Consider the following 26986-nt stretch of genomic DNA (forward strand, 5'->3'; position numbering starts at 1 on the left):
AAAACGAGCGTTTTCCTGAAAACGTTCAGAGATATTGGCAGTTAAACATTTTATTTTAGCAATAATTTACTAAAGCATAAACTTCTTGATTTGCAAACATGAAAATTACTATACAGACAGTCCTCGACATTTGTAAATTCTGTTCATTCATCATTCCTGATCAGTGCCACAGACGAGTTAACTCGCCAAAGCATGTATGTTGCGTCAGGCCACGGATGAGTTAACTCGTGTGTTCTTGTATACGTGATAACTTCTGAATGAACAGTATATTTTCTCATTTTTCACACAATATTTATCATTTTAGTGTGAAAATATTCACGATAAACTCGAGAAACATGTTGATTTGGTAAATGTTCACAAATATTTATAATTCTGTTCCTATTTCATATTTTTTAAGGGATTTATTTTATTCCAAAAATAGCTGGCTTACAAGTGTCCACCTAGTAAAAATTGGCTGGCAATGATAAGGTTAAAATTTAGATGAATGTCAACAATACAAAAACTGTATGCTTCCATGCAGTCGCTCTCCTCTCTTACACTCCCTCTCTTGACGAGTTTATGAAGAAAACACTTTAGTGTTAATAAACCTTGTTAACTATGGTTGGTCTCATTGATAAATAAATAAATATTTAAAAATATACTTTTTGATGTTTTTTTTACATTTCTCTACTTTCGTACACATTGAACCAATTTGTACAAAAGTAGAGGACCGCATGTACTATCATTATTTCAATGCCATGACTGCAAAGAATTTTCAAGGATCTCACTAGCGTATACTTGTACCTAATAAAAATAGACTTACGTACCCATTAATCTATTTTGTAAGCTGTCAGATTGCTAAAACCTTTTAGCCGAAAATCAAAATAATTCTGACGTTTCTATATTATTTACACCAATTTCAACATGAAAATTTTTGCACTATTAATTTTTTTTAATTCAACCAACAGGATCCATCATAGAACAATAAGTACAATATGATATATAAAATAAAAGAATTAGTAATGGTCCCAATAACAGGCGGACACACAAAGGATAATTCAATCAATTTGAATATTAAAAATAGTTATGAAAAATACACCGATGAAAGCTATTATAAATGATTAAAAGAAAAAAAATATATATAGCCAGTACTTATAAAGCGTCGATGACATTGAGCTACTTTACAAGCTGCTTGTTAGTGAGTTTAAAAGCGGGTGAGTCAGCTAGTGCGATTGTGATGATGACACAAAACTTTCCACTCGCTCAGTAGCCAACAAGCTAGTGAGTTGAAACCGTCATTTTTGGTACTATTTTGACGTATTGAGTAGTTGGTTTTTTTACCGGGAGGTCACCACTATCGCTCTACTGCGCAGACGCAGATCGCCCACGCACCAGCGTGTAAAGAAGCCCGGCTTCCAACTTTTCTAGTTAGATTGTTTACAATCTGCTTGTTAGCTAGTTCGATGATGACACTGGGCGAGTTTACAAGCAGATTGTAAATTCGCTGGCTTGTAGTTTGTAAAGTAGCTCAATGTCATCGACGCATAAGAACTTCCGATTTAACCATTTTTCTCAATCGGGAATCCCTACTCTACATTATATTTCTTTCTTTCCAAATATTGTTAATTGTTTTATCATAGAATAGGAAAAATAAACTGTCATGTTATCCTGATGAAATCGGCATGAAAAATCGCAAACAATTTGATATTTGGTAATATTTTTATTTTGTATAACAAATAACATATTAAGTACAAATTAATTAAATGTACAAAACAACATGCAGGTAGGTACATAATATGCCATAAATGACTACATATTTGGTTAATAAGTGACCTATAATATTATGGTAGTAAGTAATTGTGACAAATGTTAATAATGTCTTTCATTGGGCTGTAGTTTAACAGCAGTTTCGCTCAAATCCCAAAGTTTTTTGGACAACCCTACATCCTTAGCCTCTGTAGTAGTTAGAGGTATGACTTTACAATCTTTGAAATACACTCCAGTTTTATTAGCAACATCTGGTGACACGCAAACATAAATACTCGTCTGTGCACCTTCGCTGGCATTCTGTAATGAAAATTTAAAAACGTGAATGAAATAGATAGTACATACTGGTAAAATTAATATGATGGATTGATTAACACATTCATAAACATAAGAAGGATTGAAAAGATTATCCATTTGACGCTTGAATAATTAATGCATTTGGAGTCGTTGGCCATTAGATATAATTAACATGTTATTTAAATGTGGTAATTTAAAGGTTAGCAGTGATTGTTTTTACGTTTTTATGCCTCAATATTTTTAACTTGACAAGTTTTTAAATTATTCCAATTAGGCCGCTTTTTCATTTCATCTTACCCCTTTCTAATTTTTACCTAGTAGATAATAATTTCTCGAATTCTCGAGAATCTCATTGACGATTTCTTGAGAAATGAGAATTCTCAAAAATTTGGAAAATTTATTTCTTAAAATTCGAGATTGAGCTCTCATGATTACTCTCTAGGCAAGTTTTTTCGATCACAACCTCTACTTGTGATAATGTGATTATGTATATGGTAGGTATGTGGTTATGTATACTTACATGGATAAAAAAATAGCAATATCAAAACGTGAGCCAATAATGACATCTACATTGTCTATGAGCGCCACACAAATGGATTATTTATTAGTAGAACATAATTTTTTTATTTATAATTTAAGACAATAAACACAACTGCAATAGTGCACAGTCGTCAATTGTCACTATAAAAATCTTTCAATCCTACACATGAGTGTAAGCATCTGGAAAATAAAATGACACTCACTTTGTGTCGGGTCTGCCGGATGGTGAAATTCATATTTTATTATCTGTATCCTACGCTCAAATGAACATTCCGCTTGCAAACGGTCTGGCAACACCGCTGGGTCTGCCCATACAAAATTTCTGACTGTCAGATTTCGACTCCGCCGTTATTGTTGTGTTACAAAATGCCAATGTGTCTAGTTAAAAATTGTAAAATAAATCTACTAAGCACTCCAAGAAAGATGGGATATCACTTTTCATGTGTTAGTATTATTTACTATTGATAAAATGCCATTTTAAGATATGTTTATTCAATGCAATTGAATGACAGAAACCATTGCTCAGACGCCTGCGATGTGCTGGGCTCACATGCGTCTAATCTCCGAGAAGTCGTAAGTAACCTAGAATCTGTTTCTAACGTAATGAGTAATGACACTAATACGCCATTACAATAGAGGTTATATTACTATAAATTCTCGAAGCTTGTATCGCATAATGGAAATGGATACGTCATATGGTCACGTGACGTCTACCTATACATCTGTAAATGACTTTCATGCACAATTTCTCGTGCGCGCCGGGTATGAAGTGAGTCGTCCATTTAATATGTCATTGACTTAGATATTATTTTTTAATTTGCAACAGTGCAAATTTTATTTAATTTTCTGAATTAAATTCTTCTGTTGAATTTACTCTAATATGTCTTCAACTCAAACAGTGTTGTCAAACAACATTATCATATATTTATGGAATTTAAGAAACAAGGTTAACAAATTAGAAATACCTTAAAAAACAATCGGCTGAACCCATTCCAACATATTCGAAACCAGGCAGGAGCATCTCTTAATATTTCGGTCACAACAACGCCTGGAGTAAGACTGTTTACAGTGACACCTACAAACCAAAAAAGCAGTACGAAAATATAACAGGAACTATCAACGTAATAATAGCAGGCCTCCGAAGCCAAAATTTCAACCTTATTATAATCTGTATCTATTCTAACTAGTTAACTCCATAACACCATTTCGTTACTTTTTTTAAATCTGAGATAACTCCGATATTTTCATTGGCTCTACAAACCAATCATCGAAACGGATGAAAAACACTTGCTCTACCTATCATAATAATTAATGATTTTACTTAAAAATTTAAATATTTTATTTATCAGATATAGATAGATTTAGTCTATAGTTTTTGTCTCATTGATAATAAATCCATGCTCTGGGCTCAAACATATATTGAAAAACAACATTGGGAATAAGCGGACACGTTGCCACTCATTCATTGCAGGCACTTATGTTTATGTCTAAAATTTAAAACCCACGATTGCCAAGCAGTTAACGCGTCTTTATACGCTGTGGGTCCCAGGATTGAATCAGGGTCTGACAAATACACATATTGTTTTTCAATGTGTGTTTGGAGTCAAAATATGGACTTTATAAAACAAAAATGTGTTAATACAAACCTCCACTCTATGGACAAGGTAAAAAACAAAAAAAATTAAAACATACCTGTCCCTTTCAGTTTCTCTGACAATTCATTTGTAAAGAGCACATTACATAATTTAGAATTGGCATAGGCTTTCGTGTCACTTTTCTTTACATTGCTCATATCGAGGCAGCCCAAATCTAACTTTGCCATTTTGTATGTATCTGACGCCACATTGATTATTCGGCTGGGTGATGATTTTTTAATGCATTCTAAAAACCAAATTCATAACAAATTATTAGTTTTTACAGGATTTCTTTCGTCTGATCTTTTTCTCCTTATCAATTATCTTAGCTCCGACTGTTGTAATAATTAGATTCATTTTTACCTTCTAGTTATGAATTACTATTCTGCTGAGATATGAATATGAAATGAAATTATAATTTTATACGAGGGTGGGTCAATAAGTCCTTAGAAAAGCCGACAGGTGGCGCGACTAGTACTGTAAGCGGTTTGTTTTCATGCAGCGGCACTACCGATTCAGTATGCTGCGAAGTTTCAATCAGATTGGTCGGGTTGTTGTGTGTTTCTCGTACATTTAAAAAAAAAATTTGCTTGTGGAAAATGGAAAAATGGAAAATGGAGAAAATTGAGATTAGAGCTGTTATTAAACATTTTAATATAAAAGGGTTAACAGCAAAGGAAATAAAAAATGAGTTGGATTTAGTTCACGGCATATCTGCTCCTTCACTTGCAACTATTTATAACTGGTTAAATGAATTTAAACGTGGTCGTACATCAACAAAGGATGAACCACGCTCAGGACGTCCTGTAGAGGTGACTACACCAGAAATGATCAATAAAATCCACGATATGGTGTTAAGTGACCGAAGATTAAGGTTGAGTGAGATAATTGAGGTTACAGGGATCTCAAAAGGTAGCGTCATTTCTATTTTACATGACAAATTGGGCATGAAAAATATTTCTGCAAGATGGGTGCCGCGTTTGCTCACAGTCGACAATAAACGCAATAGGGTGGTGGCCTCTAAAGCCCTGTTGTCGCTCATGCAACGCAATCCGGATGAATTTTTTCGTCGCTTTGTGACTGTAGATGAAACATGGATACACCACTATACTCCCGAGACGAAAGAACAGTCAAAGCAGTGGATTGCAAAGACAAACCATGTCCAAAGAAGGCGAAAACCGTAAAATCAGCTGGTAAGGTTATGGCTACTGTATTTTGGGATGCACGTGAAATTATTTTCGTTGACTATTTGGAAAAAGGAAAAACAATAACAGGGGATTATTATGCATCTTTATTGGACCAGCTAAAAAACGAAATTGAAGAAAAACGGCCTCATTTAAACAGGAAAAAAATCCTCTTTCATCAGGACAATGCCCGTGTTCACACATGTTTACGATCAATGGCTAAAATTGAAGAATTGAAGTTCGAATTGGTCGACCACCCACCGTATTCGCCAGATTTAGCCCCCAGTGACTTTTTCCTTTTCCCAAACTTAAAAAAATGGCTAAGTGGACAACGTTTTTTTTCAAATGAAGAAGTCATCGATCGGACAAATGCTTATTTTGAGGACCTTCCGAAAACTTATTTTTCTGACGGTTTAAAAAAAATTGAGAAACGTCTAACCAAGTGTATTGAGCTCCAAGGAGATTATGTTGAGAAATAAAAAAAAAATACAAAAATAAAAACTGTTTTAATGCTTTTTTCTAAGGAATTATTGACCCACCCTCGTATATTCATATAAGATAGTTTCAGTCTTTCAAGAAAAAAGATGTTAGAAAAGTAAATAACAAAGAATATTACTTTATACAACAATATGATACTGTCTTTTATTGATTTACTAAAGGTCTAGTTACACTAGGAGACTCGCAGGCCCAAGGACATTCAACAATCCACACCGATCGTTATGAGCAATCGTCGACCCTAAATAGCATTTACTCGGAATGATTCGGTTACCGACTTGATTGTGTTTACGCCTGATTTGATTGGTTGATGATATACGCTCAGTTACCACCCAGTAACCAAAAATATCACTTGGTCAGCTTGGTGGCTACACTAAACAGTCTTCGCACATATATTTTGACTTCAAATGCAAGAATCTGCCAATGCAATTTGAGATTAATGGACATAGCATATGCAGAAATCTCGTAAATGAGCCTGCTCATACAAATTTCATTCTATTGTAAATGGTGAACATAGGCAAAAAAATTACTTCACCTACATAGCAATAAGAGTGATAATTTAGAATTTTCATTTATGCTTTGACCTATTCTGCAAGTTTTTTCACTTTAATAATATTGAGATGTTATGGGAGAATATATTCTGGTATAAGTAAATAGAAACCTAATAGAATATTGGTGAATAGAAATGGTCCAAAGTAATTTGAAGACATCAAGGTGTCGAGTCCATCATCTGTCGTAGTGAAGCTGTCGGAGACTGTTCCAGCATTATTCAAAAGAATGTCGATTCGTGTTACACTGCCCAAAATTTCATTTGCACAATTTCTTACGCTGGAAAGTGACGTGAAGTCCACATGTGCCAACTAAAATATATATTATTATTGTAATACATTACTTATGTCAAATGAGATGATTTGCTAGTTATCTACACAATAATATAGAACATGTTGCCAAGCAGTGCGCGTCTTGTCTTACAAAACAGACACAGATAAAATTAGTATGTACCTAGGCAGTTGCACTCATAGACAGATAAGAAGCAAGCATCTTCAAAAATTTATTACCTACTCACTGTGATATTGAATAAAATTAACAATCACCACCACATTATAAAACAAGAACAATTGTGTATTGACAACCAGTTTCACATTGATCAACATTTTGATAATACATATTGAACTATGTATCTCCTTTATAATTTTGAATAATCCGAGTTTACCCTCAGAGTAATGATACCTATATAGAGAGCGCCTATTTTTCGGCAAAATGAAGCCGTGTTTCTTCCGTATAACGCACAGTAGAACCTCAATTTTATTATTATCAACTTAACTATGAAACGTTATACCATCGTGTTGCTTCTCAGTGCGGCTACCAAATTATTAATAACATAGTTAACCATATTTTCTACTAAATTAACTAAAAATAATTATCACTAACTTTATATTTAACATAAAAACAATAAATTTCAGCAACGCATGCTCGCAGTTTTTAAATGAATGTAATCAGTCAAATCCATATTTACCGGCTACGTTTTCAAAAAATATTTAATTCAGCCGTAGAAATTCTATATTACTCTAATGCATAGAGCGGAGATATAAGCATGCGGAATGCTTACGTATGGTTCATTTTTGTTCAGGCCTTGAGTTTACCTGATTTTTTTCTTTTTTATTTATATCTGAATAATGCAGCTGCAACTAGCTAAATACTAACTGCAACAGAAATGGTTTTTAAAAAAACCTGTAATTTTATAATAATTGTATCCATTGTCTTATATTATTATAAGACAGTGAGCGTTGTTTTTAATCTGCAGTCAATAATAATTTACCATGATGGGCAATTTTCAGTGAACCATTAAATTAACTAGTAAGGAAAAAATATAGATTGAATCGGTTTGATATGTATGATAGGTTTGTATCGCATGATTTGAATTGAACTTACAATAATATCAGTATTTCCTGACTCTTTAATAAATGTGGCCTTAGCTGCTTCCGCTTTTTTCATATCTCTGCATACCATTATTAACTTTGCTCCTCGTTTTGCAAGATCCTTTGCGGTCTCAAAGCCAATACCTGTAACGATATATTCAAATAAAATACTGTCATAAAAGAAATAATAACAAACCAATTTATACATTGGTGGCAGACATAACACGATTTTTAAAATAGTAGGTATAGGATAATGGACAGACAAATAATAGGTAACACAACCTAAACGTCCTAAACCAAGGGGGAAAATAATATGAGGTAGGTAACTCATATGCCAGTGAATTATTGAAGGCTGACATATAGGTACCTAGCATAGAGCCAAATATTCACATTTTGATGAATAAATAAACACTTACCCGCATTGGCTCCAGTAATAACCACAGTTTTTCCGTCTAGTCTAGTTGTACATTTACACACTCCCATGGTAACTTTCATCCATACTTTAAATAAAACTAAAGCTCCCGCAATTCCCAAAAGCACGGGAGACCATAAACTAAAATTCTGCATATCAACATTTGGTAGGTACCTACCTACTTAAGGAATTTAACCTCTTTATTCGAAATTACCCAATAATTTTACTAATGACTGCTTGTCAAAATAAAACTGACAGACTGTATCTACGCCATAGATAATAATATAGCTACGTAAAACTATCTCTGACAGCAAAATTATAAACATATCCCTAATATAAACATAGGTCTCCCTGTGTAAATAATATAGGTGGGTACACAATAAATAAAATTATCAACTTTACTAACATAACTTATCTTTTGTTTATATTTATCCAATAATAATAATTTAGATATTATCTCTATATATATAAAAATCTCGTGTCACGATGTTTGTGGTCGAACTCCTCCGAAATGGCTTAACCGATTTTTATGAATTTTTTTATGTATATTTGTTAGGTATGAGAATAGGTCAACAAGTATATTTCATACCGCTAGGTGATTAGGGTATCTCTATCCAGAAAAAAAATTCTTTTATTTTTTTGACAATTTTTTTTTGTATTTTTCAATACAATCAATCAAAATATACATATAACCCCAAATTTTCAGTCTCCTACCCTTATCCTCCCATTTTATAATCTTGATTTTATTATTTTTGTATGAACAAATTTAACCGTCGTTCGTATTTCAAACAGAACGAAATTATTTATGTTGTTGAATGACAGATGGCGCTACGTCCGAGAAGAATTCAAGAGAAGCGTCACATCATTTTGACATTTCATTCGGCATATCACAACGCAGTGCGTGCAAAATTTTGTACGATTTATTTTAATTTATCTATTTTTGTGTGCGTGTATTACTGTGCACAATGCCAGCAAGACGCAAGGGGGGCTATTTGGGCCGTCGAACGAATAAAGCAACAAACATGCGAAATAGTAGAGCAGAAAGAACAGACGAACAAATCCAACAAGATAACAAAAACGTGCGTGTAAGCATGTCGCAATTCCGTGCATCTCAATCACAAGAGGCACGAGCTGAACGAAATCAACAACGACAATTGGAACGGAGCCAAACGCGCCGGTTCGTAGTCAACACACGCAGAAAAAATGATTGACAACGCCAACAAGTACATCGAGCATTTACATCCGCTTCATTTCTTCGTCTCGCATTCGAGTACAAGCCAGATATTGAATATTCTGCTCATCCGAAAGTGCTGATTGGTGCTATGGACAAAGAATGTTTCCATTGTCATGCGCTCAAATTCAAACATGAGTCAGCCGGGATGTGTTGCACATCAGGAAAAGTGCAACTACCAGAAATTGAGATACCACCAGAACCATTGAACGGCTTGCTCATCGGCACGGTTCCAGATTCAAACCTGTTCCTGAAGTCCATTCGCACATTCAATTCATGCTTCCAAATGACTTTGTTCGGAGCAACAGAAATAGTTCACAATACTGCGGCAAATGGTCAACAATTCCATTCTACGTTCAAAATCAAAGGCCAAGTATACCACAAAGTAGGCTCATTGCTGCCAATGCCAAACGAACCACATACATTTTTACAAATCTACTTCATGGGCGGTGAGGACATCAATCGTGTGGATGCACGTTGCGGCTACAATAACCTCAATTTGCCTAATGCCAGGCGCATCGTCAGCAAACTGGACGCCCTATTGAATCATATTGAAACGCACAATCAATTATTGAAATTCTTCAAAGCACACATGCACGAATTGCAAAGTGACAATTACGCTATTGTGATCATTCCTGATAAAACACCAGCTGGAGAGCACGTGCGTCCATTCAATGCGCCTGTTGTTGACGACATTGCTGGAATCATGGTTGGCGACGGCACATCGACGCGAGAAATTGTGATTCGAAGAAGAAACAATAATCTGGAGTTCATCGCTGACACACACCGGTCATACGACGCTCTTCAATATCCGCTAATTTTCTGGAAGGGACATAACGGATATTGCATAAACATTAAACAACGAGATCCTGTCACAGGTAATTCATTCATTATGAACATCATTACTCATTTTGAATTGATAAATAAAATGGTTGGTGTTTTTTTGTTTTTATCGGCGGTCATCGTCTACATCGCTCCATTCCTCTTTCTGTCATAGATCCCATCCCCACACACTTACGATACATTCGATATTTTTTATTTAACAACCAAAATATTCACTAGAAATAATTTATATGGCAGAACAACGTTTGCCGGGTCAGCTAGTTTTACTATAATATTTCTTGCCAAGTGAGTACGCTATCTACGTTTTTTGTTAGTTTGACGATGATTGTTTATTGTGTATAATGACAGTGGTATTCAAACTGTGCGCCTGAGTGTGCAAGTGACTCCCTGCCAGGGGAGTATAATAATATGCCCTGGGGCACCGCAGATATAATTCAATGCGCTGATACACACCGCATGGTTACAATGATAAATACGACATTAAGAAATTCATGTACCTACTTTAGTTAGATAGGTACTTAATATTTCAGACCAAAAAGGGGAGCAGCGTTTTAACTTTACTTTCCTAGGGACGTAACTGGACTCGCCCCTCCTACTTATAGTAGGTGAGTATAGGTACCTACACTTTGGGGCGCCGTTAGAGATCATCATACACTTGGGGCGCCTTGGCGTAAATAATTTTAAAAATCAATAGTTGGTACCTACCTGTGTCATTTTTCGCGTACTATAATATTACTAATCAGTAATCACGATGTATTTAAAAGCGAACAAACAAATAAATTACGTGCCTACATAGTTTTGTGGAAAACAAGATGTGAAGGCAAATAATTTTCTTTATGAACGTGGCGTCACCCTTGTGGGCCTAGTGCAGTGATCGCAACCTTTTTTGTTTGGTGAAACCCTTGAGATGTTTTATAAATCCCGCGGAACCACTACCTGACATTTACCTACACATTAAGATCATGGGATAAATTACATAATCCCCGTGTTATCTCATTAATGACACTAGAAAATAGTCACACTAGACACGAGTGTCGACACCAATGACATACTCAAATTTAATCTAAATTCACTATCCACATTGCTATCCACCAACAGGGCAGTGCCACGGATGACTGCCGCCACCAGCCAAAAATTGCTGCCCTCCCCCCCCAAATAAAAACCTATTTCTCAGTGTAGATATAAAATAATTGGAAAAAATGTTTTTAACAAAATACTTAATTAGATACAACAAAAATGTGACATTATTTATCATTCTGCATCATCACGATTTAAAATAACCAAATTGAAGACATTTTATTTATTTTTTATATCTAAATAATCTAGATCTAGATAAGGTATAAAAAGTTTATTTTGCTATTCGTGAGGCAAATTGATGTTCTTCTGATATAGTATTTTTATGGCTCAATTAATTTTCTGGTGCCCTTTCATACAAAAAAATAGGTGTAGAAATGCTTTATTTATTATGCGATGACACTGATCCGTCAAATTGAGATTTTGAAAGAATGGTGTTCAGTGGTTTTGCACACAACCGAATTACTTCCAGATCGGAGATATTTAAACCTTAAATAAGAATATACCTACATAGGTACTTGTAATATTAATTGTATATTTATTAGCTTTAACTCTTCGTTTTTCCGCCCTTTGGCAGTAGGCAACGTATATATTATGTATTTAATAATATATCTCAAAGAATTAGTTTATGCAATTGAATAATATGTTTTTTTTTTTTTTTTTAAATCGTTAGTGTTTTTGGTACTTTCGTCGTCCGGGCGCGGGGCGGTCTCCTCCCAACACTCCCGCTTCGCGCCTCCTATCCACCAACTACATTTTATTATTTCTACATTGCTATCGTAAACAGATATATGCGTAGGTACGTTATTACGTACTATCACTCCCCTCCATTTTGGCGTGTGTGGATTTTTCTCAACTGTCACTTTTATTTTTAGTTTTCTTTTTTATCGTCTGTATTTGGGATGAAGGTGGATAATTGACACACTGGAATGGTTTCGGAAACGACGAGGCTTATTTGGTGTTAATATATACTATATGGTTACATTTTTTATCATTTAATTCTACGGAGCGCAAAATGTACGCGTTCGCGATTTTGCTGCTTGTCGCGATCTCAGCGCCAAAAAAAAAAACCGTTGGACTCGCGAGCTGTGCACAATGCGACGTTGCCATACGTGTTTTTTTTTTGGACAATGTTGCCGGTCAGATATTATTTATTAGTGGTATTATACATTATTTAATTATTTTCGCAATCAGCCGTTATTATTTGTTGGCTTTGATACCGATTCGGGCGTCTCCAGGTACATAAAGACACACCCAAATGGGGACCATACGGGGGCGTCACAAGCGCACCTCTCTGGAAAGGCCCGAATGGGGTCGGGCCAACTAAGGGCTGATTACGATAGCGTGTGTAACTGGACAGTGCGGTGGCTTGATAAGGGGTGGTTGCGTCTCTAGACGTTGAAGGATCGAAGCCCCACCGGTACGTCGGCGGCCGGAGAGACTCGGATGCAGCACTGTAGCATAGTGGTTCGCGGTTCCCGGGCCCACCGTAAAGCTGCTGAGAGAGGAGGGCGTCGCGCCCAGCCCTCTCAACACCCTCGGACCGTCGGCAACCAGAGAGTTTCGGATGCAGCACTACGCCGCTTTGTGGGCGTAGTGGTTCGCGGCTCCCAGGCCTACCGTACGGGCGGATGCTGAGAGAGGACGTCGCACCCAGCTTTCCCAACAGCGACCGTCCGAAAATCAGTCGATCCCTCACGAAAGTGCATACCGGCGCATTACTTGACCCCCTTTTTTGCTCGCTTGCCCTGCCGCGGCTATCGAATTACACGCACTGCACTGATATTATACTAATATAATATGCGAAAACTTAATTTTATACTTAAAATGGCTTTAAAGTTTATAAAAATAATTTTAAAAATATATCAGGGCCCGAAATGGACCGGAATGCCATTCTGCCTCATACAACTGCTCCGGGTTGTAAAATTTTCCACTTCGAGCACTGAAATAACTTATTATACATCGCTTCCAAACACAAAACACTTAAAACTAACTAATCTATGATGCTAATGGCTGAGGATGCTGCTTGGCTGCTTTCCGCTGATGGAGGCTGCTTTGCTCAGCTGAAGAAGGCCGCTTTGTAGCTCTCTTCATCATGGTGCATCTGGGCCAGGGCTGATTGCAAGGCTCACAGACACGCTGCTGTTGACGAAGAGGGCTCAAGCGGCTGATGATGCAGGGCATTTGATGCCGTTTTCCCTCGTTGGAGCCAGGGTCTTGCCCGATACACTCGTCCGTGGGCCAAGTTCGCTGGCGGATGCAGTTGGTCGGGAGTACATCGGGAGCCATGACTTCGCAATCCGGGTGTTTCTGCTCTTTTCTTCACTGGCTTGGCTTTGGCAGCATCCTATTTCTACTGCTTATTATTATACTTTGTTGAGCGCCACCAGAGGCAAGCCTCTGGATGTTTCTTCCTCGCCGTTTCCTATTCCGGTGTTTGGATCTCAGGGTTGTGTGTCCGGGTGAAAGAAATTCCACCTGCTTCTTGATTCCAGACGATCAAAATCAAGAAGCGTAGTCCCACGTTGACTGGGGCCACTTATCACTCCCCTCCATTTTGGCGTGTGTGGATTTTTCTCAACTGTCACTTTTATTTTTAGTTTTCTTTTTTATCGTCTGTATTTGGGATGAAGGTGGATAATTGACACACTGGAATGGTTTCGGAAACGACGAGGTTTATTTGGTGTTAATATATACTATATGGTTACATTTTTTATCATTTAATTCTACGGAGCGCAAAATGTACGCGTTCGCGATTTTGCTGCTTGTCGCGATCTCAGCGCCAAAAAAAAAAAAACCGTTGGACTCGCGAGCTGTGCACAATGCGACGTTGCCATACGTGTTTTTTTTTTGGACAATGTTGCCGGTCAGATATTATTTATTAGTGGTATTATACATTATTTAATTATTTTCGCAATCAGCCGTTATTATTTGTTGGCTTTGATACCGATTCGGGCGTCTCCAGGTACATAAAGACACACCCAAATGGGGACCATACGGGGGCGTCACAGTACCTATATGAAATCTTTTAAATTATAATAGGGTAAGTGTGGACGATGGATGCCACATCACGTTAGATTTTTAGGCTATATTATAATAAAATGACACGGGTGTCACTGCTGTAGGTTACCAAACAATAATTAATTTATATTTTTACACAAGTGAATTCCTCAATTTTTGTTTCTTCATTACCAGCCGCTACAAAAAATCCCTTCGCAAGAAAAATCATCTACTTTATATTATGCTATATCATACGCATTCATTGCTTAAATAGTATGAAACATCACTTTTAATCTATTACAAAAATGTTTCAAGTTGTACCTATCTACTTTTTGGCAAACTTTAGCGAATTTTTGCGGAGCCCCTGACAGGGCAACTGTTCGTGTCACACCCCACCAGGCGACGCCGGCGGCGTCATATTATGGGCGTCATCGTCACGTTCACGTAACTTCTCGAGCCTAGATCATTCACAGTCCACACGAACGAAAGTTCGGCGTTCGTCACCAGACAGTATTTATGTATCTCATCTATTTCTATTCCCTAAATTTATTTTGGTTACATAATTGTATAAGTCCGTCATTGGACTTTGTATATTTTGTGTATACCCACATATTGGTTATTAATATACACTCTTGTTTGTTCCGGCGTGTGACAGTCTGATAATTATAAATTTATATACTTTTAGTTCAATTACATAATTAATAATACTCACACAATTTTACATTCAAATATGACAGATGAATCTGAGTAATGGCTACCTACTCGCTTACTTTTATTTGAAACAGATAGGTACCTACTTACCAAAAAAAAATATTTTTGTAAAAGCATATTTTTAATAAAAAATATGTAGTTTTTACCAAGTTTGGACTAGGACTTGACTAAAGGATTTCATATCTGATTTTTAAAAGTAAAATATTTTAAAGTAGGTAGGTAATTATAGGCCTATGACGGAAGGGTCTACAGGCGAGCGGAGGGTCAGATGCTGCGTTCGGTGGATCGTTGTCGGCAGACAGCTGCACTGAATATTATTAATCATATTGGGCCACTATGATTATGATATTTTACGATATCAATTTGAAATTGCAATGGCAAAACCTCTTATTCGTTATGTCTTTCGGCAGGTACGAAACATATATTACTTACAGAAGATTAAAATAATGATTAACAATCGACGAATCCAATGAGTTGGGCTTGTGGCTAACAACCGTTCCTCGTAAAAGGTCTGTTGATATATATAGGAATTATAGGATTATAGGAATTTACTTCATTTTCTTTTATCACGTGTGTGAATTGTTGGCAAGTTTCCCCATAGTTCCCTATAGGTACCTGAGTATTATCATTATAAATTTTTGCAAGGATAGATCTGGCATTACATATTTATACGTTATATAATTTATAAATAAATAAATAAGTTATATAAGTCATTATAATTATAAGGTACAATTATAATATAATAAAATATATACGATCAGATTATCTGCCACTGCATGTATTTAAAATTATATTATAATATGTTCCATTTATAGACATGGTACCACATGCAGGGACGTAACAAGGAGATTTTAGCGACAGGAGTATGTAGTTACAAAAAATACACCCCATACATAATACCCATGAACACACGAGATTTTAGTAATACCTACGGATTAAATAACTAAGAATAATACTCTCATTTGTTCCACATCAATATTGCCAAACGGGTAATTGGTGAATGAAAGTGACAATTGGTTCTAGTCTTGTATTAATTTGGAAAGTATTGCCCAGGGCATGTGTTATTAATTATGATACCCTGTCTTTTTTCTTCCTATGAATCAACTCTTTCGTTTTATGTGAAATTGACATTATATTTGTATTTTAAAATGGTTTAATGGGTCCATTTCTTTCACATTAAAAATAGAAATGCAACCTTTCTTAGACTTAAAAAACCGTGAACCAGTGATTCTTAATTATTGTCACCAGTTCTTAACTTATGTCAATTGGTATTATTATTTTTGCACGATCGACGAATCAACAGTACTGTGCTTCAAACCCAGCCATTTGTTCGCTCCAGCATAAGTTAGATGTTTTAACGAAGTCGGCAAAGACCATGAAGGCTTATTTTATATTGGTTCGATTTTATGGGAATGATTATTATTAGTGAGGTAACTGAAAAATTTTCGCTTTACCTAGGTACCTATCTGAAAAACGAAATATTAAACGGCATTTTTTTATGCAACTTATTAATATGCTATACTTATAAAAATATATAATAGGTAATGAGAATAATGTATTTGCTACATGAAAAATATTGTATATTTTCCTAATCGTAATTTTTACGACGGCCGATGGTTACTGCGTCGGCTTATAATATCCTGCGGGTCTATTATACACATAAGGCTACTACCGACCGCTAAAGTGATAGTATTTATTACATATTTGTATTGAGGTTGGTATTATAATTGTTACAATAAGTTAGCCGTTTGAACTGTCAAAAGTGTCTATCTCGCTCTAAATGTTATCACTGCCAAGAGAGGTGCTGTTAAAATATATCACTTATTGCAACAATTACAACCAAATTATTGCAATTGTTACAATAAGTGCTAATACTTTGATACAAACCTACCCTAAGTTTGATAATATGTATCACTCACTTTAGCGGTCGATAAGTATAGAACAGACCCACTGGTAAATTCACATTATGTTTTTCAATGTGTGTTTGGACCAGAGTATGGACCTAATAAGTTGAGCAAGTGGCTAACATCCATTTCCCTATCTTCTTAGGATCGGATATGTTAAAAATTACACATGCTGAAGTTGTAAAAACAACAACTGAATAATGCAACACGAGACTTTCTCAATATAATTTGAGTTACCCAAAAATGTTATGTTTTTTTTATATTATGAGGTATGCATTGTAAAATAAATATTTCTTCCGGTGCCGTGTTTTCGTTTTAATTAATTAATGATTTCAATATTATATTTTAATTAGAGTACCGACCTGCATACTTACTTAACTATTAATTGTCGAGCTTTGCGTGGAGGCGGCTGCTTCTTCTGCGTCAAGGTTTTTCGTAGATTTTTGTATATTTTTCGGGCTCCGGGGGCCCTGGCAGTGACGTCCCGTGAGGGTAGGCAGATTGAGCGTCGCTTGGAGGTGACAGTTACTCGAAGGGCGGCAAATCGAGGAGAATCATTTGTTATATATAGAAATAGGTACGTAAACTGAGTACCAACTTAATAACGAAGATATCTTTCCTTTTAAAAAATCAGCTCACTGGTTGGAAACAAAATGTATTGAATAACATAAAAGGTTTAACAGGACTGTTTTTTTGTCTGGTTTGCGATGTCTAGTTTACTTCTGTTGCCCTTTGATGTCCTTGGTGACCAGAAGCGACACGAGTAGGTATGATAAAAAATAGGGCGGCATTACGGCCCTGCGCAGGGGCGGCATTTTGTCTAGGGACGTCACTGGGCCCTGGACCATAGCAATACCTATATATTATTACGTCTAGCCGCTTCAGCTCTTTAGTAAATTCGGCCCTGAATGTTTTGTTTATTTTAATATATTTTTAGGTATACAAGATTCCGATAACATTTCAACGACTATCTTACATTCGGACTACTTTATTATATTACGAAAATATAGTCACAGATTCATATAAAACGCGCACAAACTTCATTATTAGCTAATGAGAATATTATAGCATTTACTTTAGCAATAGAATCCAGAATCAATGCTATAATAAAATTAGTTGTACCAGTTTGGAATGTGTATCGAAAATGTACCTTGGATGTAATTAGGTTGAATATCCATATTTAGAAAAAAATCAAATATTTAAAAAAATAACGGTTCAGTGAAAAAAAATCTCATAGACAATCGATGGTATCACTTTAAAAATGTTTTTATTTTATTTATCAGACAGATTTGGTATTCTTCAAAACTTCTATAGATATTTTAATGTGAAATGAAGGATAATAATAAATTATATGAAATGACAAAGAAGCTTCTCTTCCAATTGCATACTGAAATAATTCTAAATCCTAAATAACATCAATCTACGTGACGTATGACTGCACCGTGTTCGTCGTGTGAAACTTTTCATAGGATTGGTGTGGATGGTAACCGGACAAAACAGAAGAAACATGATAAAACCAGAACATGAATAAACAGAAGATGAAGAAACAGAACATCCAGTGGAAAAATAAAACATTCATTTTTGTCGTATCTATTTATTAATTAAATACTTATTAAACTTAAGATTTTAAAAGAAATATATACATAAATATTTAATATATTAATTTTATTATAATCACTGCATGTCGGTCTGCCTTTCGGTGTAAAAAAAGAAATATATATAAGTATAAATATTGAATATATTAATTTTATTATAATCACTGCATGTCGGTCTGCCTTTCGGTGTAAAAAACTCAATTCATCTGCTTGATTTTGATAATCATACAGAACTAACTCCACGGAATTGTTAAACTCATTATTTCGTTGTAACTAGTCACCCAAGCATTTTTAACATATTATTATATTGATTAAGGCGAGATAAAATATCTAGCTTGCCGGCAACACTGAGTTGAGTCCCGTTTAATTGAGGTTTTCCAGCGATTAGGAATGCAGAAATTATATTTGTTACGGCGTATTGAAATCCTGTGTTATTAAAAATCTGTACATACAACATAAATGGAGATACGACAATAATGCTTACGGGCCGCACAAAATTGTGTTTTTGCTAATTGCTTTTCAAATGCAAATTAACACGTTAATTAAAAAAATAATTAAAAGGGCCCGTAAGCATTGGGTTAAATGTTATATTTTTCCTGAAATGTCATAGTTCTGTTTATCGGTGTTCTGTTTTGTCACTGTTCTGTTTATCGCTGTTCTGTTTTGTCGCCGTTCTATTTCTTCATGTTCTGTTTATTCACGGCACCGGTGTGGATAGCATTGATACAGAAAGAAGTAAAAAAAGAAACAAAACATATTTTAATAAGATTGACAAAACTTTAATCTCCAAAGGTTTGATGCCACAATTAAACAAATAAAGTAACATTACATAAATAAGTATTACATTAGGTACAATAATAAACGTGTACATAATATAATATTATCATTCTTCCTTCATAGCCTTCGTGTTTCGGTACCTATGATCATGGCCCCCACATCCTAAAGCGGGCCCCCAGGCAGAATTTTTGACGGACCCCTCTACCCATCGCTAGGCTTAAAGGCGGTAAGACGCTCTACAGAAGCGGTTTATCAAAGGTATTAAGGGTAAAATTAAAGGTATTCGGTGTATTTTTAGCGATTATTTTGTATTGTTGAATAAATTCACTTGAATTATGGAGTTGTCAATTTATTAAGAACATAGAATAATCAAAAATTGTGTTACAGGACTAGATTTAAAAAAAAATTAGGGCAATTGGGGCAAATTTGTGATGAATGTTTATCTCGCTTATCAAGAGGACCCGTCACGCCGGGCCCCCAGGCTAGAGCCCTGTCAGCCCCCCCCCCGCCTTGTGGGGCCATGCCAATGATAATATTATATTATTACAACTAGATATCATTTTCTTTACATATCGACAATTAATATCGGATAATAAATTAATGTGGTTGAATAATGCTGGCAATGATATTCATTGAGGTAATTATAATATATTGATTTTTGTAAAAAAAAAAAAAACCAGTCGGTTTCACTTGATGCGCACGCGCCGCACGCTTCATCAGAATGTTCCGTATTTTTGATAATCAAAGCCTTACAAAGTGTAAACTAATTGCTTATTAAATAAGATGAAATGAAATAACTATAAGACACACACATACGAATGCACACCGTTCTGCTTACGCAAATTGAAATTGCAATAAAACTACGAGTAACTTTGCAAATTTTGTATTTACCGACAAAAAGTAATTGATCATTTATATATTTTTCCACCAAAGGTTTATCGGTTTAGGTAATGTATATTGTGACGGGCGTCAAATTTATTTAACGCCCGAGGCTTCCGTGTATATTAATTAGTACTGACACCACGACTGGCGCGTTTGGATTAAATATAATTAACATGATATTTAAGTGTGGTAATTAAATATTAATTAACAGGTCAGCAGTTATTGTGTTTAATATCACACTGTATAGGGCACTTGTGAATAATATTATTTGAACTACTTATGCATGTAAAAATTTAAGTATCTACATTCTCAGTCTTCTTGAACAATGAAAACTTGAGATATGAACTAAAAATAATATCACCAGATTGAAGATTCCCGTATTCATTTCGAAGTTTTTTGTCCAATCAATATAAATGAATGTTGCCTCTATGCTGCGTTCCATTTCATAGTGGGTGAGTTCTTCTCTAAACTGTAGATGAGATCCTAAGTTATAAATGTAAAAGTTTTCTACACACTTCGCAGAATTATTTTTTAAATATATTATTAAATTCATATTCAGTACTGATTCACACAACTCCTTTGGTTATATTATTAAAAGGTCTTCTTTGCCAAACTCTTATACTGTTAGCTTTATCTGTTATATCTATGACTCTTTTGACAATCTTCCTCATAGGAGAAACTTTATACTCTATAAATTCTTCGATAGTAGCATTGTCAAAAAACGTAAACAAATGTCTCTGCAAATATTTTGCGATCATGTTAATATCAGTTTCAATTCTATTTGCCTTTTCAATAGCTTCAGAACTGTGGAAAGATCTTAAGGAATTGTGGTCGACATTATAGTCTAGAAATCCATTTGTTTTAAATTTGTACATAACGTGAAAGTTTATCGCACTGTTTTCGATTATTATGAGATTTTTCATATCATCATAAAGACGATTTCCGTAAAAATCACACCACGGAAAATATTCTTCGATTGTTTTCAAATAGAAATAATTACTAGAGCGTGGTAGATTTATTTTGAATTCTTTTCTATTTGGGCATTTCAGCATCTTTGTCCAATGATTGTATACGTCAAGGTCAAGATAATTTTGTGATCTTTTTAATTTGGAACTAACTTTTTTGTTTTCAGCCAAAAACATATTTACTAATAACAGATTTAAAATTAAACTAGGCAGCGATACCGGCAAGATTTCGCATAGCACCGCAAAGTGTTCGTATCTTGACCAGCCAGTTAAAAATATTCCCTGGAAGTTGTACGTAAAAGAGGAACCTGAAATTTTATAATTTCCAACAAAGTTTAACCAAGCCAAATGGTTTTCGTAGTGTTTTTTAATATCCGGAATCATTTGCATGGCACCCGATGCCCCTTTATAAGCAGAAGCGATCCAGACTTTGGAGAACATCGTCGTATATTGGTACCATAATCTGTGGGGTACAAGGTTTGTTATAGAATCTGAATAAATCCACACAACCGGTTGCACCTTGTCACCTAGCCCAGATTTCGCCAAGTCGGAAGGTGTAAAACTTCTTAGCATGTCATCCCAAATTAACGGAGTAATCTTAGAGTACTTTCGTTTGAAGAGTTCGGTAATTTTCAACACATGGGCAACAAAAATTTCCCTGGAATAAAAATAAATATGTGCTAAGAAAGGGGTAGAGTGTAAAGGTCTTTAAATACTAGTACATAGGTTCCTGTATACAATTATTAATCGTTTAATAAGAGTAACCTTTTTTAACATTTTTATTGAACTGTGAAAAATATTATGGTGATAAAACCTAATTAACAAAACTAACTAGAAAAACTTCGCCAATCGGTACCTGCATTAAGCTTTGTGATATTATTATGTATTATAAATAATAAAATTATCGTAGCAACCCACCACTGAATAGCAAGTAGGCGGGTCTAGTGCGCACACTGAACATGGTATAAGGGTGTACTATTTCCAAACAAATATACCTACCTAAAAATTATTATTGACTGACTTTTGCTCTTACCCGCCTACTACTTACTGCGCCTTGTCGTTACAGTATATGGGCATTTTCGCCAAAGTTTATACATGTTGAAATTTGGGTAATATTATTTTTTCACTCAAATTAACCATTTTTATATAGCTAAGCAGATTCCTTGTTCTTTTGCTGAATTAGTGACAGCAATTTTTCAGAAAAATATTGATTAATACAATATTAATATCATTTTTATTATGAAATTGGACATAATAATTTTCCATTCCGTGACCACGAAACTAAGCTTATTAAACATGAATGAGACACTTTTTATGACTTAAAGGAGCTCTATTAGCTTAAAAAACCCCCGATACTCCGTGCTTTGACTTTAGCGATGAAAACTTGGCCTGTAGCCTAGTGGAATTCTCCCTTACGACTCGCTGTGATCAGTCACACCCAAACAAGGTTATCGTGTGCGCAAGGCATAATAGTCCTCATTTTTATGTCCGTGCCGCGGTGTCCTGTTTTTATAAATGTCATGATATAGGAAATCATATATTTTAACTATCATTTCTCAAAATTGATAATTAATAATCGTAGTTCAATAAAATTGTCATTTACAACGACCTAGTAACAGATGAGTATTATTTTTTTTTTTTTACAAAAAATAAAATAATAATATTTGAAACTAATTTTGTCAGGGGCGGCGTGTTGAGTCTGTGCATGGGCGACTCTTTTCCTGGATACGCCTCTGTAGGACAGCGTGAGTTACCATTAATAAAAATAACACATCGCCCCTTGACACTACATACCTATTAACAATAACTACATAGATTAGGTAAACGACGCGTTCATTATGATGTTTAAGTAAAGGTATTTCATATAATATGTAGATTTTATAAGTTTGTACTTATTTATCTTCGTCGATAGCCTACAAAACATATTTCAGTAAGAAATTAATTATAACCGATATTTACATAATTTTAGAGATAATAACAATAATATTTATTATGCAAAGTTGTTTTTGTTACCGGGATGCCAAGTTTCTTTTGAGGCATCTGTCACATTGATTAATGTGGTAGACTTCATCGCACCCAATATGAAACCACTTCAGATCCAACACTTGAGAATGTAACTCCATCACCTTAAAAAACAAAATAATTTTCACTAGTAGGTACTGTGAAATTATCTGGTACACTACACATAGAAGAGAGGTCTTACATGTTCTGTGGTCTTACATTGATCACATAATATTATCTACTAACTAGAAAGAACTTAGAATACTATCACTGGATTATTGCAGGTATTTTTAAAGTAAACCACCTCGTTCGCTCGTAAAGGAACATAATATGGATTATGGACTGCAGAGTTAACATACCGTTTACAAAATCATGGTTATTATATAGTCATACCAACCCAACCAATTTAATCTAAAATACATATAAAAAAAAAAAAAAAAAAAAACATGGATTTTGTGTGTCCAGCCTATCAACCATGTGACCCACGTGTTTACGTCTTCATACATGACTTATCTACCAACCAGACCACCATGGGCAAATAAAGGAACGTCCCCCAAAAATAATGAACGAATGTTCACCGTACTTATACCGAGGCCCACTATAATAGTCAGATCAATATTTCAAAAAAACACTACCTTATTCTTAGGTCAATAATTATTATAAAGCAATCATTATTCATAGGATGTTTATTACACTCGAATGGTCAAAGACATAGCTTATAATAAGTATCTTTAGAATTATCTTCAAATGTGTTACTTTTGCCTATTTTTTGAATAATAAAATGCCTAATTCTTGTCAAATTTGGGATCACAGAGATTATCAATATAATTTTTATCGTAAATATTTCACTATAATAATGTCGATATAAATTATACTGATGGTTTTATAAATGCGTTTAAAAATTAATAAATGTAAAAAATCTTAACACCACTGCACATTTATGTACTGAAATATGACTATATTCTTAAACATTAGAGCGAGAGGTTTAAAAGAATACTATTTTATGTAATAAAAATACTTTATGCAGTCATCAAATGTTTCAAAAGGCTTCAAAATTATATAAATAGATTATCTACAACGTTTAAGGTATGTCCAGGATCATGCTTTGAAAATAGAAAAAAAGCTCAATTTTGACCCATGCTGAGCAAGTCCGCTCTTAAATATTAGTTTAAAATTTAGTTTTTTTTAAATACTTATATAAATGTAAGCGACAACTAATTATTTTTATAATTCTCTCTATCTACTTATTTTAAAATACAATATGTACAATATATATGAGCATTCGGCAATTAATAAAATTAATTTTGATTTTTAAACAAACCTGTGTCAGCATCTCTTTGATTATGTCAAATGACCGAGAATTGGTTGGGCATATAGAATCCGGATGCTCATCCATCTCCCTGAGATCTCTATATTCATCCAGTTTCAGAAGAAATTCCATGTGGCCGAAAGTCTGGACCAGTGGAATCACCTGGAGATCAAACGACTTTGTTGCTTCCAGGAATTCCAAAAGCTATAAGTAGACAAATACATTTTAGAATATGAGAATTAATTTATAAATTGTGTAGGTACCTAATGTGTTAAAATATAGATAATATAGGTACCTACCTATATGGTGGATATATTTTAGAATTTTAGATCATTATTCAAGTCATTCATTATATGAAGTCTTTATAATAAAACCTACCTATTATTGATTATGCTTTTATTAGCAACGTAGTCAAAATTTCTTTCAGTCGACAAAGCAAATTTATGAAATAATGCTTTGTTAATAAATTATAAGAGGTTTCATAAAAATCTTTTTTTTAATCTCAACCAGACTACATTAATTTTAACATAAATAAAACACTTGCATGATAAACGAAAACCAAAATCGTTTAATGTAGTAATAGACTAAATTTAAGTTAACGATTAGACATAAACTTATTATTAAATCCAATCATTCCACTTGAGTACAGTTCTATTGTAGGTACAGATGCGTATTGAATACTAAATACTGTTTCCTGGACCATATTATTTTGACCCAAGTTATGGATTCCGTATACTATTCTCAATAGCAATATACTTCAAAACCACAAAATGAAGATATAATGATGAACAAACTTCTTACTTCTTTCCTATCGTATGCGTTCTTCGCTTTAATGCTTTCCAAAATACCGCCATAAGGAAACATGTCTTCGTACTCAATCAGCAAACCAGTAGCACCGGCAGATTGAAGAAGTGGTAATAAATTGCGCAGAAATGCCAATCTAGGCGGTGCCCCCTTCAAATCCAGGTGAACAATTCTCTGTTGCAAATTTTTCGGCGACTGTTTAAAAACGACATTGTTGAAAACGCCGCCGACGTCCTTTTGTCCAGTTTCGTGTAAATCTTCTTCTTCTTCTATTTGACTATTAAAAGATAAATCATCTTCAGCTCTTCCTTCATCGATTCTCTTATATTGTTCCCCACTTTCTTTGAACTCATTTAAATTAATGACTTGTGTGTCATCGTTCTCTGAAGCTCTCTCTAGTTTTAAATTAAAGTGTCGCATTTCTTCTCCATTTTGTAAACTCCATTTGATATGTTTTATATCGTCGGTAAATAAATCATCTTTTCTCAGTGTGATTTGTTCTGATTTGTCCGACAAAGCACCCGATAACATCTCTCTTAAAACTGCCAGTATTGTGATCAAAAAAACGACTAAATTGATCAACAAACAAAGTTTCACACAGCTTATGAAACGAAAATGCAACATTGTTGTTGTCACGTCGTAGGTAGTTACAACACTATCTCTACCATCTTTGTATTAGTACCATGATACTTTCTTAGTCCACATATTATATTTTTAAAACAATTAAGATTCATTTTTTCTCATGGTTTTTAATAATGAAGATAATGTTACTTCTGTCTGTACAATATCGCCACATTATTCACAATTTCCATCATAACCATTTTTACCCGATTATTAAATTTACACCACTTTCTTACTTTTGAAAAAATACGTGAGGATTATGGAACAATATGAACTCTTGATCTATTACATGTAGGGATAACTTTTATAGTTATTAAGCAACCTTTTATTTTAAATCATGCCTATATTTTGCAATCTTACGTACATCGGATGAAAATAACTTCGGTTTGTTAATGATAAGTCAGTCGTGGGGTGTATCGTACCTCGATTTATTGTTTGTATACCTTATCACTTGGTTATCATTGTAGATGTACGATGTACCTATGTAAACTTAAAATAGAGTCCGTTAATCAACACGATAAGAAGACACTACGCAGGTACCTACATATCAGCGTTGTCAGACGTCCCGATTTTTGCGGGACGTCCCACTTTTCAAGCATTGTAGAGACAGGTAATAGATTGTCCCGCGCCACAGCCGACTGAAGAGAAAACCGATACATTCACGACTGGTCCTACCTTTCCGCCCCTCCGGATTTATTTTTATATTGCCTATCTAGCTCACATGGTAAAATTATTTTTTCCACGAGGCGGAGCGATAATTTTACTGATTTCACGAACCGGAACGGCGCTCCAGTGCGTTCCAATCCATTTCGAGCCCTGATAGAGTGCTGATACTGACGCGTCTCTCGTGTTCACTTATAGATGAGTTAAATGATAAATAATACACTAGCATTAATACACCTTCTACAAATGTAATGCATAGATCAATGCTACATATTTTTTGAAAATCGATATTACCACCGGTTTTGTGTGAAGGACTAGTCTGACTTTGACAGCTGATGAAAAACAGGAATGTATATTATATATAAATAACACTGATAGT

At 34.7% G+C, this 26986-nt stretch overlaps 2 protein-coding genes across 2 annotated transcripts; both read right to left on the reverse strand.

Moving 5' to 3' along the window:
- Positions 1-1679: 1679 nt before the first annotated feature.
- Positions 1680-8490, reverse strand: LOC147067105 (retinol dehydrogenase 12-like). Its single transcript, XM_085953997.1, has 6 exons — positions 8232-8490; positions 7829-7959; positions 6558-6756; positions 4276-4464; positions 3549-3658; positions 1680-2046 (listed from the first exon to the last, which is right to left on the reverse strand). Exons 1-6 carry the CDS (start codon positions 8380-8382, stop codon positions 1849-1851), a joined length of 978 nt encoding a protein of 325 aa, XP_085810123.1. The 5' UTR covers positions 8383-8490; the 3' UTR covers positions 1680-1848.
- An 11535-nt stretch (positions 8491-20025) lies between these two features.
- On the reverse strand, positions 20026-26785 carry LOC147067106 (uncharacterized). The gene is made up of 4 exons (XM_085953905.1): positions 25321-26785; positions 24532-24723; positions 23223-23335; positions 20026-21867 (listed from the first exon to the last, which is right to left on the reverse strand). The coding sequence occupies exons 1-4, from the start codon at positions 25945-25947 to the stop codon at positions 20811-20813; spliced, it is 1989 nt and encodes a 662-aa protein (XP_085810031.1). The 5' UTR covers positions 25948-26785; the 3' UTR covers positions 20026-20810.
- Positions 26786-26986: the final 201 nt, after the last annotated feature.

The sequence above is a fragment of the Rhyacophila brunnea genome, unplaced genomic scaffold (genome assembly GCF_057557595.1).
Source record: "Rhyacophila brunnea isolate RB1 unplaced genomic scaffold, BYU_Rbru_1.0 scaffold_4, whole genome shotgun sequence".
Classification (NCBI taxonomy): domain Eukaryota; kingdom Metazoa; phylum Arthropoda; class Insecta; order Trichoptera; family Rhyacophilidae; genus Rhyacophila; species Rhyacophila brunnea.

What these genes read in the sequence shown, in the direction of transcription:
- LOC147067105 (XM_085953997.1), bottom strand. Translation starts at nt 8,382, where the DNA reads ATGCAGAATTTTAGTTTATGGTCTCCCGTGCTTTTGGGAATTGCGGGA. An exon ending in CAGGAAATACTGATATTATT is followed by an intron (nt 6,757 to 7,828) that starts GTAAGTTCAATT and finishes TATATATTTTAG; the next exon opens with TTGGCACATGTGGACTTCAC. An exon ending in AGAGAAACTGAAAGGGACAG is followed by an intron (nt 3,659 to 4,275) that starts GTATGTTTTAAT and finishes TTTGGTTTGTAG; the next exon opens with GTGTCACTGTAAACAGTCTT.
- LOC147067106 (XM_085953905.1), bottom strand. Translation starts at nt 25,947, where the DNA reads ATGTTGCATTTTCGTTTCATAAGCTGTGTGAAACTTTGTTTGTTGATC. An exon ending in ACGCATACGATAGGAAAGAA is followed by an intron (nt 24,724 to 25,320) that starts GTAAGAAGTTTG and finishes GTCTACTTATAG; the next exon opens with CTTTTGGAATTCCTGGAAGC. An exon ending in AAAAGAAACTTGGCATCCCG is followed by an intron (nt 21,868 to 23,222) that starts GTAACAAAAACA and finishes TTTTTATTCCAG; the next exon opens with GGAAATTTTTGTTGCCCATG.